At 44.4% G+C, this 20566-nt stretch overlaps 1 protein-coding gene across 1 annotated transcript in view; it reads left to right on the forward strand.

The window, feature by feature from the left end:
• The window catches only part of npdc1 (neural proliferation, differentiation and control, 1), a 38998-nt gene that overhangs the window by 12098 nt on the left and 6334 nt on the right, over positions 1–20566 (forward strand). Inside the window, 1 exon segment of the mRNA NM_001173856.1 lies at positions 13190–13339. Within this exon segment, the coding sequence (NP_001167327.1) occupies positions 13190–13339 (150 nt within the window).

Genomic DNA, 20566 nt, shown 5'->3' on the forward strand with positions numbered 1-20566 from the left:
AAAAAAAGGGAGAGAATGACAAGACAGTGAAGGCTAGCTGTATTTGTGGTAGTCACTGCTGTCATGGTGCAGATGAACAGGCTGTGTCTGTGTCCCATGTTCTGTTATCTATTCTGGTTCTCACCCTAGCTAATAACCAGGTCATTAGCCTAATGGACATTGGTAATAACTGGCTGTGTCAGACGTTATGGAAATGGTTTTGTGTGTGTGTGTGTGTGTGTGTGTGTGTGTGTGGAAAGAGAGAGCGAGGGGAGCAAGAGATAGGGAGGAGGAAAGACATGTACAGTAGGAAAGTTATCAGTGATGCACAGCAGAGAAAGAGTCTGACCCGGCTTCACCCGTTTCTGTGGAACTGCGAAGTCGTGTGTCAGTCAAAGCCACTATTCAGGAACAAATTCTTTCACTTGTCTGAAAACACTTCCTTGTCATTTTTTGCCTTGTCACCCCCACACGGTGAGTGACTGTAATTATGTCTGTCTTATACTGAACAAAAATATAAATGCAACATTTTTTTTTTCACCTTTATTTAACCAGGTAGGCAAGTTGAGAACAAGTTCTCATTTACAATTGCGACCTGGCCAAGATAAAGCAAAGCAGTTTGACACATACAACAACACAGAGTTACACATGGAGTAAAACAAACATACAGTCAATAATATAGTAGAAAAATAAGTCTATATACAATGCGAGCAAATGAGGTGAGATAAGGGAGGTAAAGGCAAAAAAGGCCATGGTGGCAAAGTAAATACAATATAGCAAGTAAAACACTGGAATAGTAGATTTGTAGTGGAAGAAAGTGCAAAATAGAAATAGAAATGGGGTGCAAAGGAGCAAAATAAATAAATACAGTAGGGGAAGAGGTAGTTGTTTGGGCTAAATTATAGATGGGCTATGTACAGGTGCAGTAATATGTGAGCTGCTCTGAAAGCTGGTGCTTAAAGCTAGTGAGGGAGATAAGTGTTTCTAGTTTTAAAGATTTTTGTAGTTCGTTCCAGTCATTGGCAGCAGAGAACTGGAAGGAGAGGTGGCCGAAGGAGGAATTGGCTTTGGGGGTGACCAGAGAGATATACCTGCTGGAGCGCGTGCTACAGGTGGGTGCTGCTATGGTGACCAGCAAGCTGAGATAAGGGGGAACTTTACCTAGCAGGGTCTTGTAGATGACCTGGAGCCAGTGGGTTTGGCGACGAGTATGAAGCGAGGGCCAGCCAACGAGACCGTACAGGTCGCAGTGGTAGGTAGTATATGGGGCTTTGGTGACAAAACGGATGGCACTGTGATAGACTGCATCCAATTTATTGAGTAGGGTATTGGAGGCTATTTTGCAAATGACATAATCGAGGATCGGCAGGATGGTCAGTTTTACAAGGGTATGTTTGGCAGCATGAGTGAAGGAGGCTTTGTTGCGAAATAGGAAGCCAATTCTAGATTTAACTTTGGATTGGAGATGTTTGATGTGAGTCTGGAAGGAGAGTTTACAGTCAAAGTGTTGGTCCCATGTTTCACGAGCGCCAATAAAAGATCCCAGATGTTTTTTTACATCCCTGTTAGTGAGCATATCTACCAAGACAATCTATCCACCTGACAGGTGTGGTATAACAACAAAATGATCAAACAGCATTATCATTACACAGATGCACCTTGTGCTGGGGACAATAAAAGGCCACTCTAAAATGTGCAGTTTTGTCACACAGCACAATGCCACAGATGTCTTACGTTTTGAGGGAGTGTGCAATTGGCATGTTGACTGCAGGAATGTCCAACAGATCTGTTGCCAGAGAATTTAATGTGTATTTCTCTACCATAAGCCACCTTCAATGTCGTTTTAGAAAATTTGGCAGTACGTCCAACCAGCCTCACAACCGCAGGCCACGTGTAATCACGCCAGCCCAGGACCTCCACATCCAGCTTCATTCATCTCTGGGAAGCTCATCTGCGTACTCATCGTCACTGGCACGCTGGAGAAGTGTGCTCTTCATGGATGAATCCCGGTTTCAACTGTACCGGGAAGATGGCAGACAGCAAGTAAGGCTTTGTGTGGGCAATCGGTTTTCTGATGTCATGTTGTGAACAGAGTGCCCCATGGTGGCAGTGGGGTTATGGTATGTTCAGGCATAAGCTACGGACAACGAAGACAATTGCATTTTATCGATGGCAATTTGAATGCACAGAGATGCCATGACAAGTCCTGAGGCCCATTGTCATGCCATTCATCCCCCGCCATCACCTTATGTTTCAGCATGATAATGCACGGCCCCATGACACAAGGATCTGTACACAATTCCTGGAAGCTGGAAATATCCCAGTTCTTCCATGACCTGCATACTCACCAGACATGTCACTCATTGAGCATGTTTGTTGTGCTCTGGATCGACGTGTATGACAGCATGTTCTAGTTCCCGCCAATATCCAGCAACTTCGCACAGCTGGGCCTCCCGAGTGGCAGAGTGGTCTAAGGCACTGCATCGCAGTGCTAGCTGTGTGACTAGAGATTCTGGGTTAGAGTCCAGGCTTTGACGCAGCCGGCCGCGACTGGGAGACCCATGGGGCGGCACACAATTGGCCCAGCGTCGTCCGGGTTAGGGGAGGGTTTGGCCGACAGGGATGTCCTTGTCCCATCGCACACTAGCGACTCCTGTGGCGGGCCGGACTCAGTGCACACTGACACGGTCACGAGGTGCACAGTGTTTCCTCCGACACATTGGTGCAGCTGGCTTCTGGTGTAAGTGGGCAATGTGTCAAGAAGTAGTGCGGCTTGGTTGTGTTTCGGAGGACCCACGACTGTAACTTCGTCTCTCCTAAGTCCGTACGGGAGTTGCAGCGATGAGACAAGACTGTAACTACCAATTGGATACCACAAAATTAGGGAGAAAACGGGGTAAAAAAAAACGAAAGTTTGTACAGCCATTGAAGAGGAGAGCGACAACATACACAGGCCACAATCAAAAGCCTGATCAACTCTATGCGAAGGAGATGTGTCATGCTGCATGAGGCAAATGGTGGTCACATGAGATACAGACTGGTTTTCTGATCCACGCCCCTACTTTAAAAAAAAAAGGTATACATATTTGTACTTCCAGTCATGTGAAATCCATAGATTAGGGCCTAATTAATTTATTTCCTTATATGAACTGTAACTCAGTAAAATCTTTGAAATTGTTGCATGTTGCGTTTATATTTTTGTTCGGTGTAGTTGTGAGGCTTTGTGTGTGACTGCGAGTGCATCGGCTTTCACTCTAAAGGTGCAGTGTGAGCCTCAAGGGCCTCTTCAACACTTTTGAAGGACTTAACAAGAAAGCGCTATTGCAACAGAATCTCTTGTCAGGCTTTTTTCACAGAAGATAAATCATATCAAATTTTCTGTCACATGCTTCGTAAACAACAGGTGCAGACTTGCTCCGCAACAGCCCTTCCGTTTCCTGAAGTCCACTATCAGCTCCTTTGTCTTGCTGATGTTGAGGGAGAGGTGGTTGTCCCCTATATAGCCTCCCTATAGGCTTTCTTATCGGTGATCAGACCTACCACCGCTGTGTCATCTGCAAACTTAATGATGGTGTTGGAGTCGTGTGCGGCCACGCAGTCGTGGGTGAACAGGGAGTACAGGAAGGGACTAAGCACGCACCTTTGAGGGGCCCCCGTTTTGAGGGTTAGCGTGGCAGATGTGTTATTGACTACCCTCATCACCTGGAGGCGGCCTGTCAGGAAGTCCAGGATCTAGTAGCAGAGGGAGGTGTTTAGTCCCGGGTCTTTAACTTAGTGATGAGCTTGGAGGGTGCAATGGTGTTGAACGCTGATAAGGTATTTGTTCACCTATATCAGGGTCATGGTTAAATCACCAGACTGAACCTGTATCCTGAGAATAGGAACAGCTTGGTTTGATAGGGACTTTTTTCCACTCGTTTCAAATTGCACACCCCTCCCTTTATGGTTGCCATAAACTTTTAACCCTGTGGAGCTCTGATACCCATCCCACGATACATGCTTCCATTAATATGATAAGTGTATGCGGCCAGCTCTAACTTATACAGTTAGGCTTATTATGTTCTATTTGCAGTCACAAGGTTTGAATGGGATAAGGGTGCTTCAAACCTTTAATGCTGATTGGCTGACAGCCATGGTATATCAGGCCGTATACCATGGGTATGGCAAAACATTTATTTGTATTGCTCTAATTACGTTGGTAACCAGTTTATAATAGCAATAAGGCACCTCGTGGGTTTTTGGTATATGGCCAATATACCAGGGCTAAGGGCTGTGTCCAAGCATTCCGCATTGTGTCGTACATAAGAGAACAGCCCTTAGCCGTGGTATATTGGCCATATACCACACCTCCTCGTGCCTTATTGCTTAAATTAATAATACTCTTTGTGAGTGCTGGCCGTCTGGTGTAGTTGGATAACTCATGGGCTTCACACCTATTACCTATGTTCCTGTTTTGAGATGAGAATTTTTAATTGGGCTGCAAAAAATGCCCTGTCCTTGCTGGGTAAAATATTAACAGTGACACTTCCTATACAGACGTATGCATGCATTAGATTGTCTCAGACAGACATAGTCGTATCCACCGCAAAGGTCTCTTCAGTCTATGCTGATGCTGCTATCTGCAGCCACTTGACTTGGGAGCATTTCCATACAGGATTTACTCCAGTGTTTTAACCAAGGCTCAGACTTTTCTGTTTCCATCGACACGGGCGGACAAGTACAGTTACAGTTGGGGTCTATCTGAAATGGGACCCGGTTTCCTGTACAGTGCACTACTTTCTTTTGATCAGGGCCCGTAGAGTCCTGGACTATATACAGTGCCTTGCAAAAGTATTTCTTCACATGTTATTGTGTTACAAAGTGGGATTAAAATTGATTTAATTGTCTTTTTTCTTTGTCATCCATCTACACAAAATACTCTGTAATGTCAATGTGAAAGAAAAATCCTATATATTTTTAAAATATAAATACAAAAATATCGGACCCTTCGTTTAGGCAAGCCTAAATTATTCAGCACTAACATTTTGCTTAGCAGATCACAAAATAGGTTACATGGACTCACTCTGTGTGAAATAATAAGGCTTGACATGATTTTTGAATGACTAACCCTTTCTCTGTCCCCCATACATAAAACATCTGTAAGGTCCCTCAGTCAAGTATTGAATTTCAAGCCCAGATTCCACAACAAAGACCAGTGAGCTTTTCAAAAGCCTCTTAAAGAAGGGCAGCGATTGGTAGATGGGTAACAATAACAAATCAGACATTGAGTATCTCTTTAAGCCTGTTCAAGTTAATAATTATGCTGTGGATTATGTATTAAACCACCCAGACACATCAAAGATAGTAATCCTTCTGAACTGAGCTGCAGGACAGGAATTCAACTGCTCGGGGATGTGACCATGAGGCCATTGGTGATTTTATAACAGCTACAGAGTTAAATGGCTGAGATAGAACTGAGGATGGATCAACAACATTGTAGTGACTCACAATAATGACCTAAATGAAAGAATAAAAATATTCCAAAACATCCATATTGTATGCAACAAGGTACTAAAGTAATACTGCAAAAAAACACAGCAAAGCAATACACTTTTTGGTCTAAATGCAAAGCCTTATGTTTGGTGCAAACACAACACTGAGTAACTGCCTCCTTATTTTCTAGCATGGTGGCTGCATCATGGTATGGGTATGCTTGGCATTGGCAAAGACTGGGGAGTTTTTCATGGAGCTAAGCACAGGCCAAATCCTACAGGAAAACCTGCTTCAGTCTGCTTTCCACCAGACATTGGAAGAGTAATTCACCTTTCAGCAGGATAATAACCTAAAACACAAGGCCAAATCTACACTGGAGTTGCTTACCAAGAAGACAGTGACGGTTTCTGAGTGGCCAAGTTACAGTTTTGACAATCTGCTTGAAAATCTATGGTAGGTTTAGAAAATTGCTGTTCAGCCATGAACCCCAACATCTTGACAGAGCTTGAAGATTGTTTTTAAGAATAATGGGCAAATATTGCACAATCCAGGGGTGTAAAGCTCTTAGAGACTTACCCAGAAAGACTCATAGCTGTAATCACTGCCAAAGGTGATTCTAACATGTATTGACTCAGGAAGCTGAATACTTATGCAACGACTATGTTTTAGTTATACAATTACAATTAAATACATTTTAAACCACTTTGTAACACTAACATTTTAAGAAATCCAAGGGGTCTGAATACTTTTTCAAGGCACTGCAAGGCCCCTAATTTAGAAACGGCCACAGGCCCCCAAAAAATAAGAAACTAACACCCTTGCTTTCCTTGCACCAACACTCACACTTGTCTTTTGTTACTAGCTGCTTTTATGGAACATTTCCTTACATTGACCGTGATATGTTGTTGTCTCACCTAGCTACCTTAAGATGAACGCATTACTTGTAAATCGCTCTGTATAGGTGCCATTTTCCAGCTTTTCTCGTGACTTCTGATCGTGCCTCATTAAGTCAATAAAAAGTCAACGGTGCCACGTCAGGGCCTTTTCCCATCTGGTACAATAGATTGCCACGGCACTGTTTGCTTCTCTGCCCTTCTTGGAACTGTTTACGATTACACAGCCTGGCAGGCACCAGATGGCTTGAATAGTAATTTTTAATGTTGTACATTGAGTTTATTTTATTTTATTTGTATTTATTGAACCTTTATTTAACTAGTCAAGTCAGTTAAGACCAAATTCTTATTCACAATGATGGCCTAGGAACAGTGGGTTAACTGCCTTTGTTCAGGGGCAGAACGACAGATTTTTACCTTGTCAGCTCGGGGATTCGATCTAGCAACCTTTCGGGTTTCTGGCATTACATAACTGTATTTACACCTCGCTGGTCCCACCTGACCGAATGACCTAATGGTTCTCTCCTTCTCTCTCTCTCGCTCACTCTTTCATTCTCGCTCTCTCTCACCGTGCTCTTTCCAACCAGCTCTTCTGTCGCAGGTTTAATAAAGTGCCTTAGGTGATTCATACTGTCCTCCTTTATTTGCTTTATGCTGCGGTACCTAGGGCTGATGATGCACTTGTCTCCTAATTCACTATCTCCATTACAGGGAATATTTCACAGCTGGGAAAGATGCACTTGGAGGTGTGTATATGTGTTAAGTGTAAAGATCACAGTCCCTGGGGCTGCAATTGTCTGTGCAACATTAACTTCCCACATTATGGGAAAACAGCCTGCACTGCTGCATGTGAACTATGCTCCACAAGCTTCCCACAATAAGTTGGGTGAATTTTGGCCCATTCCTCCTGACAAAGCTGGTGTAACTGAGTCAGGTTTGTAGGCCTCCTTGCTCGCGCACACTTTTTCAGTTCTGCCCAAAAGATTTCTATGGGATTGAGGTCAGGGCTTTGTGATGGCCACTCCAACACCTTGACTTTGTTGTCCTTAAGCCATTTTGCCACAACTTTGGTAGTATGCTTGGGGTCATTGTCCATTTGGAAGACCCATTTGTGCCCAAGCTTTAACTTCCTGACTGATGTCTTGAGATGTTGCTTCAATATATCCACATCATTTTCCTTCCTCATGAAGCCATCTATTTTGTGAAGTGCACCAGTCCCTCCTGCAGCAAAGCACCCTCACAACATGATGCTGCCACCCCCGTGCTTCACGGTTGGGATGGTGTTCTTCGGTTTGCAAGCTTCCCCCTTTTTCCTCCAAACATAACGATGGTCATTATGGCCAAACAGTTCTATTTTTGTTTCATCAGACCAGAGGACATTTCTCCAAAAAGTACGATCTTTCTCCCCATGTGCAGTTACAAACCGTAGTCTGGCTTTTTTATGGTGGTTTTGGAGCAGTGGCTTCTTCCTTGCTGAGCGGCCTTTCAGGTTATGTCGATATAGGGCTCGTTTTTCTGTGGATATAGATACTTTTGTACCTGTTTCCTCCAGCATCTTCACAAGGTCCTTTGCTGCTGTTCTGGGATTGATTTTCACTTTTCGCACCAAAGTACGTTCATCTCTAGGAGACAGAACGCGTCTCCTTCCTGAGAGGTATGACGGTTGCGTGGTCCCATGGTGTTTATATTTGCGTACTATTGTTTGTACAGATGAACATGGTACCTTCAGGCGTTTGGAAATTGCTCCCAAGGATGAACCAGACTTGTGGAGGTCTAAAAAAAAAAATTCTGAGGTCTTGGCTGATTTCTTTTGATTTTCCCATGATGTCAAGCAAAGAGGCACTGAGTTTGGAGGTAGGCCTTGAAATACATCCACAGGTACACCTCCAATTGACTCAAAGTATGTCAATTAGCCTATCAGAAAGCCAAGACATAATTTTCAGGAATTTTCCAAGCTCTTTAAAGGCAGAGTCCACTTAGTTTATGTAAACTTCTAACCCACTGAAATTGTGATACAGTGAATTATGAGTGAAATAATCTGTCTGTAAACAATTGTTGGGAAAATGACTTGTGTCATGCACAAAGTAGATGTCCTAACCGACTTTCCAAAACTATAGTTTGTTAACAAGAAATGTATGGAGTGGTTGAAAAACGGGTTTTAATGACTCCAACCTAAGTGTATGTAAACATCCGACTTCAACTGTATTTTGGTACCATATCTATTCTAAGTAAAACTATGATTTGCTAACCATAATGACCTAAACCAAGCCAGACAGAAAGATGCGATAAGGAGCAGTAGAGGTAAATGGGTGTGTCATTTGATTAAGGAAATAGTTCCTTGTCTAAAGACTCTCTGCGTTGTTGTGCCGTGATCTGGGTCCTATTCTGTGACACCTTATCTGGTCGTCTTGGCTCTTTGCTCTTCCTTGATCTGTAGATTTGTTTGATCAAACAGTCTGAGAAGACAAATTATCTGGCACAATTTGATGAAAGGAACCATGGATGGAGAGAGGTGGACAAACAGAGATTAAATGGAGGGAAGGAGGGATTAAGAGACTTCAAAGGGCAGGATACGTGGCCTCCTGCAGTGTATTGAGTTATGAGGATCAACATGTAGGTGGCTTCACTGTGACAGACTGACTGACTCCATTGGGCAGGACAACTGGGGGAGCTGTAGCCAGAAGCCACATCACATGTGGGAGCAGTGAGCAGTGCTCCTGGGTAACATAAGCACGGTCACCTTCAGGACAGGCCACTGAGAAAGGCTGGCAGGCAGGCTGGAGGTGGGCGGTGCAGTGGGGCACTCCTTGAGGGAAGACACCAATCCTTTCATACACACACACACACACACACACGTAATAATCAGATTGACATAAACACATACTCAGACTCTCTCACACGCACGTGCACACACTAACACACACCATCACATACAAACTCAGACTAATACGATCACATGAGCAGATATACAGATTATATTTATCTTTCTCTCTCTTTGTCCCTCGAGGGCAATTACATACACTCAAATTCTATCACATGCAGACATCATCTCACATACACACCACCTAGACATGATCTTCTACAATAGGGAGTTTGGTAGATGAGACGTGGAAGGATCAGAGGAGAGGAATATTAGGGAGAGTGGCACGTGCCAGGCCAAAACACGACAGATTACAAAGAGAGGGAGGGAGGAGAATATGAATTTAATCCAGGATGGAGAGAGGGAGGGAGGAGAATATGAATTTAATCCAGGATGGAGGAGGAGAATATGAATTTAATCCAGGATGGAGAGAGGGAGGAGGAGAATATGAATTTAATCCAGGATGGAGGAGGAGAATATGAATTTAATCCAGGATGGAGAGAGGGAGGAGGAGAATATGAATTTAATCCAGGATGGAGGGATGGGGGAGGAGAATATGAATTTAATCCAGGACGGACGGACGGAGGGAGGGAGGAGGAGAATATGAATTTAATCCAGGATGGAGGGAGGGAGGAGGAGAATATGAATTTAATCCAGGATGGAGGGATGGAGGAGGAGAATATGAATTTAATCCAGGATGGAGGGATGGAGGAGGAGAATATGAATTTAATCCAGGATGGAGGAGGAGAATATGAATTTAATCCAGGACGGACGGACGGAGGGAGGGAGGGAGGAGGAGAATATGAATTTAATCCGGGATGGAGGAGGAGAATATGAATTTAATCCAGGATGGAGGAGGAGAATATGAATTTAATCCGGGATGGAGGGAGGGAGGAGGAGAATATGAATTTAATCCAGGATGGAGGAGGATTTATCTGGGATGGAGGAGGAGAATATGAATTTAATCCAGGATGGAGGAGGAGAATATGAATTTAATCCGGGATGGAGGGAGGGAGGAGGAGAATATGAATTTAATCCAGGATGGAGGAGGAGAATATGAATTTAATCCGGGATGGAGGGAGGGAGGAGGAGAATATGAATTTAATCCAGGATGGAGGAGGAGAATATGAATTTAATCCGGGATGTAGGAGGAGAATATGAATTTAATCCGGGATGGAGGAGGCAGTGAGATCGGTGAGAGCAGGAGAGACAACATTGCTAGGGTACCTTTCATTATGGAAATAATAAAGAATACATTTCAGAGACTTTATGATTTTGAGACAATGCCAGAGATCTATAAGAGGGTGAAGAAATGTGTGTGTGATTGACAATAGACAATCTGTGTGTGGTCCTTTTTTGTTGTATGATACCGTAAGTTATCACCTGTTTGTCATGAGCACCTAGCCCTATGTTTTGAATTGGTCTTGTGACACAGGCACATGCACACACACCAACATGCACACACCAGCATGATCACACTCAACCAAATAACATCCAACCTTTCAGACGACACTCTGACACACATCCCCCTACAGGGAGAGAGGGAGGAAATGATGTACAGTAGGAATGATATCAGTGATGCGCAGCAGAGAGATTGTTTCTCTCTCTGTCTCGGGTCACACCTGTTTGCAGTTTAACCCGGCTCCACCACTATGCGGGAACAAATTCTTTCACTTGTCTGAATTCACTTCCTTGTCATTTTTTGCCTTGTCTCCCCCACACATTGAGTGCCTGTAATTATGTCTGTCCTATACTGAACATGTTTCATGAGCTGAAATAAAAGATCCCAGAAATGTTCCATAGTCACAAAAAGCTTATTTCTCCCAAATTTTGTGCACATTTCTATTTACATCCCTGTTAGTGAGCATTTCTCCATTACCAAGATAATCCATCTAGCATGCAGTTTTGCAACAGCCTCTGGTTGCCATGGAGGTCGTTATGGCGACAAATGCTGTAGCGCTGCAGCAGCCTTGGAGGCATGAGTTTCTATGAATACCCTCCTTCTGTACTATGCCCTCCTACCTGCCCATGCTTACTGTACCACTCTGTACAACTCTGCCTCTTTAACCCTGAGAGGTGTGTGGCTAATCATTATTATCTTCATTATCCCTCCTGAAAAGAGCCTAGTGTGCCTCTGCAACAACAAAACACCTGGTGACCCACTTTCTGTGTGTGTGTGTGTTCACAGATTGGAGAATCACTCAGTCTGTCATTCAACCTGTCATAATGTATAATTCTGACGTCAGCAGAACTTCACAATCTGGGCCTTGAAGGTGAAGTTGTGTATATTCCTCTGTTGATTTTCAAAGATGACACTTCTGGTTTGGAAGACTGCTTTTTCAATATGCAGAGGCTATGAAAACAACAGCACGCTCAGTAGATAGTGTTTTGCTATTAGAAATCCCTGTAAATGTGTATACTGAACAAAAATATAAACGCAACATGCAACAAGTTACAGTTTATAAAAGGAAATCAGTCAATTGAAATAAATTAATCAGGCCCTAATCTATGGATTTCACATGACTGAGAATATAGATATGCATCTGTTGGTCATAGAAACCTTTAAAAAACTAAGTTAGGGACCTGGATCAGAAAAGCAGTCAGTATCTGGTGTGACCACCATTTTCCTCATGCAGTGCGACACATCTCATTCCCGTAGTTGATAAGGCTGTTGATTGTGGAATGTTGTCCCACTCCTCTTTAATGGCTGTGCGAAGCTGCTGGATATTGTCGGGAACTGAAACACGCTGTCTTACATGTCGATCCAGAGCATCCCAAACATGCTCAATGGGTGACATGTCTGGTGAGTACGCAGGCCATGGAAGAACTGAGACATTTTCAGCTTCCAGGAATTGGGTTCAGATCCTAGCGACATGGGGCCGTGCATTATCATGCTGAAACAAGAGGTGATGACGGCAGATGAATGGCACGACAATGGGCCTCAGGATCTGGTCGCAGTGCATTCAAATTGCCATCGATAAAATGCAATTGTGTTCGATGTCCGTAGCTTATGCCTGCCCATACCATAACCCCACCACCATACGGCTTTCTTTTCACAATGTTGACCACAGGAGGTTGGTGGCACTTTAAAGGGCTGGTAATGGTAATGGCTGGAGCGGAATCAGTGGAATGGAAACAAATACATCAAACACATGGTTTCCAGGTGTTTGATAACATTCCATTTGCTGCGTTCCGGCCATTTTTATAAGCCGTTCTCCCCTCAGCAGCCTCCTGTGACGTTGACATCAGCAAACCACTCGCCCACATGACGCCATACATATGGTCTGGTTTCTCAGGCTGGTTGGACGTACTGCCAAATTCTCTAAAAGGATGTTGTAGTCGGCTTATGGTAAAGAAATGAACCTTCAATTATCTGGCAACAGCTCTGGTGGACATTCCTGCAGTCAGCATGCCAATTGCACGCTACCTCCAAACTTGATACATCTGTGGCATTGTGTTGTGTGACAACTTTTAGTGTGGCCTTTTATTGTCCCCAGCACAAGATGCACCTGTGTAATGATCATGCTGTTTAATCAGCTTCTTGATATGCCACACCTGTCAGGTGGATGGATTATCCAGGCAAAGGAGAAATGCTCACTAACAAGTATGGTAACAAATTTGTGCACAGAACTTGAGAGAGAGAAGGTTTTTGGGATCTTTTATTTCAGCTCATGGAACATGGGACACCTGACATGTTGGTCTGTATTTATTTATTTTGTTCCGTGTACATAGTAAAATTAAGTCTGCCACTGACTGGTGTGTCTTTTATTCAGTAGGTTGTCATGACTACATGTCGTCCTGTCATCTCCGAGCAGCTTCTTTTGTCATGGCACCTGGGGGGTGATGTCTCTCACACGTTCCGTACGAATCATGAGAGCCAGGATTCAGTATATGCCGTCAGAGGAGGTGAGCAATAGTGTGTCATCTAACCTATGTCTCTTTTTATGCCCCCTCTCTCTCTCTCTCTCTCTCTCTTTCTATTTAGCTAGGGATAAGTGCCCGGACCACATAGACTGTGCCCGCGAGGGGCGGCACTTCTGCAAACCTGGCACATCCTACTGCGGCCCGTGTCTCAATCCATTGGACGAGAACGAGGAAGGATTGTGCGTGGCGAGGAAGAGCCGCCGTCACCATGGTATGTAGGTCTGGCCATTACACAGTACACACAGATTATGCACATACAGACGGCCCCGCAGTCTCCATTATAATCAAGGGGATTTGGTTCATTTATGACAGACGTTATTGAATGTATTTGATGAAGCTGCTTCAATAGATAGCGATTCGAGTTTCAAACGGAGAGTTCTGCACAGCGTATTTATCTATGTGCAGTGAACATCAATACCCGTCCCTGCCCTCGTTGTGGCTGCATCCCAAATTGCACTCTTTTCCCTACATAGTGCACTACTTTTGACCACAGCCCTCTGTAGTGCACTATGTAATACCTGTTTTTTACTTTAAAAATTGCGCTGTTGGTAAGTAAGCATTTCACTGTAAGGTCTACACCTGTTGTATTCGGCGCATGTGTCATATAAACTTTGATTCGATGTAGGGAATAGGGTGCCATTTGGGGCACAAGCCTGTGTCAAGCGACAGATCTCTGAGCTTCCAGACATGGGCTTTGGTCAAACACAGTCAAACTAAGTGGTTAATGAGCTGATGCAGAGATACTGCTGTTTAATCGGATGCCCTGTAGTGTGTGTGTGTGTGTGTGTGTGTGTGTGTGTGTTGCAGCCATGAGTAAGTAACCCCGTGCTTTAAGAGTGGGCATAGTGAGCCACACAGTGACACAGACTGTGTACACCACTGGCTGCAGAGAAAAAGACAGGAAACCCTCACTCCTCTTCTTTTTCCTCCTCCTCCTTCTCCCTCGCTCTCTCAGTCCCCCTCCTTGCTTACCGCATTCACTCTCAATCTGCCTCCTCCTCCCTCGCTCTCAGTCCCCCTCCTTGCTTACCGCATTCACTCTCAATCTGCCTTCTTCTCCCTCGCTCTCTGTCCCCCTCCTTGCTTACCGCATTCACTCTCAATCTTCCTCTCATTCGATGTCCCTTCATCCCTCTCCCTCCGTCTCCCTATCGATCACTCTCTCTATCCCTCTCTCCCTCGATCCCTCTCTCTTTCACTCTCTGCATCGATCTGGCCTTATTTCTCCCTCTCTCTGTGTGCTGTAGTCTAATCCTGTGTTACTCTAATCCCCCCCCTGCTGTCCACACCCAGCTAACAATAAACATTCCCACAACTTTAGAGAATGTTCCCTCAAGTCTCATTAGGTCCTTAACGTTTTCGCAGGAATGTTCCTGTGATGTGCAAGGAAAGTTTCCAAGAGACCATTCCCTTAATGTGAAATAGAACTTACACAGAACATGGCTGGCATGTTCTCAGAACATAAGATATTCATGTTCGAGACACATTTTATGTGAACGTAGCAGGAACATTTCTGTGTGTCAGTTGTCAGGACATTGCCTGATGCCCCCCCCCCAAAATAGTTTTGTTACACATCACTGTTGCCGAGCCAACAAAGGCCCTGATTGGTGAATCACTTATCCATTCATAGCTCTTTGTCTGTTGGCAAGGTTAAGGATGCTCACACACACAGTGCTTTTAACTTCCGTATTTGACACACTTTGATATAGGTGATTACATTGTGCATGTTGATTTATACAGCGGTTATTATTCATGTTCCTCACCTGGGATTTGAACTCACAACCTCTTGGTTCACGGTACTCTGATCTTCCTGCCACACCACCATGTCTGTGTCAGGTATAGTTTAATCGGACTGTTCTCCTCACTGATTTGATTGACTTATTTCAGCAATTTAAGAGCTTTCTGTCTAGTTGTCTAATGTTGGTGGGGCATGTGAACCTGTTTTAATGATACTCCTGAATCACTGTGATCAATACAAAAACATGTTGTGAGTGGACTTTTAACAGAGCTGAGATTGACTTCAAAGTGCATTCACCCTATTACAACTATCAAGTTGTTTCAGATCTATACAAGTGCCTAGGGACGAGGGGTTAGGGTTTATTCTGGACAGGGCCTAACTATACTGGTCCAATAAGCTCATCTAGAGATGTTCCTTATTGGGAAAGTGGTTAGGGTGTACATCATTGGTGCTGGTGGCCTGGGTTCTAGACTCGATAGGGGAGTGCCCCTACGCTCACGTTCTTAACAATATGCAGTACCAGTCAAATGTTTTGACACACCTACTCATTCCAGGGTTTTTTTTAATAGTGAAGACATCAAAACTATGAAATAACACACATGGAATCATGTAGTAACCAAAAAAGTGTTAAACAAATGAAAATACATTTTCTATTTGAGATTCTTCAAGGTAGCCACCCTTTGCCTTGATGACAGCTTTGTACACTCTTGGTATTAGAGGAATATTGTGGGTAACATTACAAAAACGTTCTTTCTCCCTCTAATTTTTAGCTGGGCATCACATGACCACCGCCTTTAATCACCCAGAGTACTGCATGTCTCTCTCTCTCTCTCTCTCTCTCTCTCTCTCTCTCTCTCTCTCTCTCTCTCTCTTTCCCTCTCTCTCTCTCTCTCTCTCTCTCTCTCTCTCTCTTTCCCTCTCTCTCTCTCTCTCTTTCTCTTTCTCTCTCTCTCTCTCTCTCTCTCTCTCTCTCTCTCTCTCTCTCTCTCTCTCTCTCTCTCTCTCTCTCTCTTTCTCTTTCTCTCTCTGTCTCTCTGTCTCTGTCTCTCTGTCTCTCTGTCTCTGTTTCTCTGTCTGTCGTGTGAGGGCCAGGTTGGCCGTCGGGTTGTGCTGTGGTGTGTTGTGTTGTGAGTGCTACAGACCACTGAGCTAGGTTAAGCCTCTTACACGAGCCTGAGAGGGTGAGGGCCGACTAGGACAGACTGGCCCAGTAGGTGTAGGCAACTTACTTCACAGTCACAGAGCCCATGTACAGGATCAGGTGTACTTCAATGGAGATTTACTCCAAATCCGAGAGATCAGAAATCAGTTGAGTCGCCATTCAAAGCCTTAGCTTTTATGCTCCTTCTACGTGCTAAACATATTTGGGCTTATTTTTAGCATCTTCTTATGTCTTCCATAGGCCATATCTATTGAGGCAGGCTTTTGTGGGTTCTTCCAGTACAGATGTAGCCATGCGTGTTGTACACTGAGAGAGAAACCCATCCTGACACAGTGGGGCCAGAGAGGGGCTTATGTGGGACCAAGAGGCCTTGAAACGGATACATTATTGAATGTGGCAGCCCAGATGTCTTAGACTATGCATGAGAGAGCAGCAGGGTGAGAACAGGAAGCAGACGCACTCCACAGCAGCATGTAATACAGACACATTTACACAAACACGCACTCGCATACGTAAGCATACTTCGTCTTGTTTTCCTTTTCACAAGCGCACACACACACACTGATAAACAGATATGTGAGTGTAGGTGCCATGCTTTGTATGTTGGTAGGTAAAGTTGTCATAGGCACAGTATGCATACTATCAGAAAAGTAAGAGTAGGACTGTTATTCAGTGGTTTTTCAGTGGGCGCCGTGATGGCCTGAGGAGCAGAGGTGAGAGGGTAGGTAGATTCCAGGAGCTAGGTGAGTACAGTTAGTGAACAGTACTCTGTGTGTAGGACAAGCCTGTGTTTGACATCAAGGCGTACACTCCCATAGGTAAACACTCCTTGCCTTGGAGCCTGGGCTTTGTCTGGTAACAAGGCTGACAAACAGTCAGGGGAACTAGATATGTATACACACAGTATGTACTGATAGCAGAGCTGTACCCAGGGACTGTGTGTGTGTGCGTGACTATGTTTATTGACTGTGTCACTTCTTGTCCATGTTGGTGATGGACAAGAAGTGTCTCCTTTTCAGTCTGACCACAGCATGTAAAGCTGTGGTCAGACTGACCCCTCCATAGTCAGACCTAGGTCTGTGTTTTTAAAAATAAATACAAAATATTCACAGTTTGCTGTTCGGGTTAGAGGGATGAATAATTCACTTGAAAAGTAGTTTTATGCTGTGTTTTATGCTGTGCCCGTCTTACCTAGTGCACGAAATTGGAGGGCCTGTTAAAAATACTCACCGGTGCATTGTTCACTTTGCCACAAGAGGGCAGCAGTAGACCCTAAGAATGACCCCTCCCCCCGAGAAATGTAAGTCAGTGAGATCAACTGTAATATTGGAAGTCATGCAGTAATGTAGTCATGCCATAACGTAGTCATGCAGTAATGTAGTCATGCCGTAAAGTAGTCATGCAGTAATGTAGTCATGCCAGAACGTAGTCATGTAGTCATGCAGTAATGTAGTCATGCCATAACGTAGTCATGCAGTAATGTAGTCATACCGTAACGTAGTCATGCAGTAATGTAGTCATACCGTAACGTAGTCATGCAGTAATGTAGTCATGCCGTAACGTAGTCATGCAGTAATGTAGTCATGCCGTAACGTAGTCATGCAGTAATGTAGTCATGCCGTAACGTAGTCATGTAGTCATGCAGTAATGTAGTCATGCCATAACGTAGTCATGCAGTAATGTAGTCATGCCGTAACATAGTCATGTAGTCATGCAGTAATGTAGTCATGCCATAACGTAGTCATGTAGTCATGCAGTAATGTAGTCATGCCGTAACGTAGTCATGTAGTCATGCAGTAATGTAGTCATGCCGTAACGTAGTCATGTAGTCATGCAGTAATGTAGTCATGCCGTAACGTAGTCATGCAGTAATGTAGTCATGCCATAACGTAGTCATACCGTAACGTAGTCATGCCGTAATGTAGTCATGCCGTAACGTAGTCATGCAGTAATGTAGTCATGCCGTAACGTAGTCATGCAGTAATGTAGTCATGCCGTAACGTAGTCATGTAGTCATGCAGTAATGTAGTCATGCCATAACGTAGTCATGCAGTAATGTAGTCATGCCGTAACATAGTCATGTCGTAACGTAGTCATGTAGTCATGCAGTAATGTAGTCATGCCGTAACGTAGTCATGTAGTCATGCAGTAATGTAGTCATGCCATAACGTAGTCATGCCGTAACGTAGTCATGCAGTAATGTAGTCATGCCGTAATGTAGTCATGCAGTAATGTAGTCATGCCGTAACATAGTCATGTAGTCATGCAGTAATGTAGTCATGCAGTAATGTAGTCATGCAGTAATGTAGTCATGCCGTAACATAGTCATGCAGTAATGTAGTCATGCCGTAACGTAGTCATGCAGTAATGTAGTCTTGCCGTAACATAGTCATGCAGTAATGTAGTCATGCCGTAACATGGTAATGTAGTCATGCCGTAACGTAGTCATGTAGTCATGCAAACACAGTCACAAACAAAAGCAGGGCAGCCCCTTTGACTGGAAATACAAATGACAGCATGCGTCTTCGTGTTGTAATGGGAAATTATCAGTAACTGATTGTGTTGTCCTGGTGTAGCCAGCGTGGGGAATGGGAGATTCCAAATGTGCTGTAAATGTCTTGTAAGTGGAATAAGAGAACCTCACAGATGGGTGTGAGTCTGAGTCACTGTTTACTTGTTTAGTGTTTGTTTGCAGTAACTTACCGCCCCACTGGACACCTATCGGGGGGTTATGGGTAATTATCAAGCTGTTGCCAAAACCTGCTCTCCGACGCAAGGAGAGGTGTATGCTTAGTCAGTGTGTGAGGATCTACTGACACACACGTCCATTTCCTCGTTCCTGCTGTCTCTATGTACTAGACACTCTCACTCAGACAAAAAAAACACAAATACCCTTCCGCTCCATTTTCTGTGGTTCATGCTCACTGATTCTTATCATGTACTCTCTCACTCATGTACTCATAGCAACACAATGTCTCAGGAAAGTTCTCATTTTCTTTCTTATTTTGTCCTTTTCGTCAAACTTTGCAGTTGGCTAACGAAGTAGGGTAGAAGTAGTGCTCTTGCTGGCAAGTACACTGGCACACTTGGAGCACTCCACCACCTGCAGAGTACAGATGGCATGACCCGCCCCCACTGACACCTGCTGTGGAGCACACTAAATGTCCAGGGATAGAGGGGGGTCAAAAAAGTAACAAAGCACGGAGTGAAAGTGCTGCCACGTCATATCACGCACATTACCACCGCCAGATGGCCTCCCTTCTGGAGAGGACAACACCACCTTCATCATTAATAACACAGAGCCCACGCTAATACAAACACAGTCCGACAGTGCATTAAGCATATTCAGCAAGGTGGCTCAGGCTGTTTCACTACAGTATTCCAATATTGAATCTCAATCATGTTTAGCTCATCATGTAAACAGTGTGGAATTCCCTGGTCTTTTGGAGTAACCTACCGCGTTTTGACTGTAACACCAGTGTTACACTAGTGGATACACCCTTAAGTTATACGAGGGAAATTGTTTTTCCATAGCTAGGGCTGACAGTGAGGACTTGTGAAAAGCAGAATCAACAACCTCTGCATAATCAAAACAGTTGCTTTCTGAGAAGGTGTTAAAGTTCACAGTTAGCCATTGTTATGTAAAAAGGAGCTGAAAAGTACCAGTGGCCTGGCTTTGGCCCCAAGTGAGAGCAGGTCTGCCGGAGCCATGTCCCAGTCAGCCACGGGTGCCGGCCTGCGTAGATGGAAACAGAAAAGTCTAAGCACTGGGGTAAATCCTGAATGGGAATGCTCCACAATGGAGTGGGTGAGATTAGCCATTTCTCATCACCATTAGCACTCAGCTGAGTGAGATTTAGGGCCTTGTGTGTGAGAGGGAGCAGGGCCGAGTCGGGGGGGGGGGGGGTGATCGCACAAGCCCCCTGCCGTGCTCCATCCCCTGGCCACACACACACTACGTACCCCGGTAACCAAGGAGAGCTGTGGCCCAGTCCTGGAATGTGGCCTACTGTCTGGCCAACAGAGCTGTTGGAACAACACCCTGGCTTTGTCTCCTTTTCACTGCATCCCAAACAAACAACACACACTGGCACACTCTCTGTCTGTCATACACACACACACAAACAAACAAACACTCTCACTCTCTTGTGGTTTGCTTCATACACCTGCAGTCACACAACACCACACGGGCTTATTTCTTCAGACACGCAGGATGCCCCGTTTCTTCTAAATAATGCTCTTTCACACACCACTCTGTTCTCGTTTATATGGTTACCAACTCCCAAATGTAGAAGTACAATGCATACGTATTCTAGTGGTTAGAGTGTTGGGCCAGTAACCGAAAGGTCGCTGCTTGGAATACCCGAGCCAGCAAGGTGAAAAATCTGTAAATGTGCCCTTGAGCAAGGCACTTAACCCGAATTTGCTCCAGGGGTGCCGTACTACTATGGCTGACCCTGTAAAACAACACATTTCACTGCACCTATCCAGTGTATGCGACAATAAAACCTCTTTTATATCCTGAACGAAGGTATTGT

Source organism: Salmo salar, chromosome ssa11 (assembly GCF_905237065.1).
Source record: "Salmo salar chromosome ssa11, Ssal_v3.1, whole genome shotgun sequence".
In the NCBI taxonomy this organism is placed as follows: domain Eukaryota; kingdom Metazoa; phylum Chordata; class Actinopteri; order Salmoniformes; family Salmonidae; genus Salmo; species Salmo salar.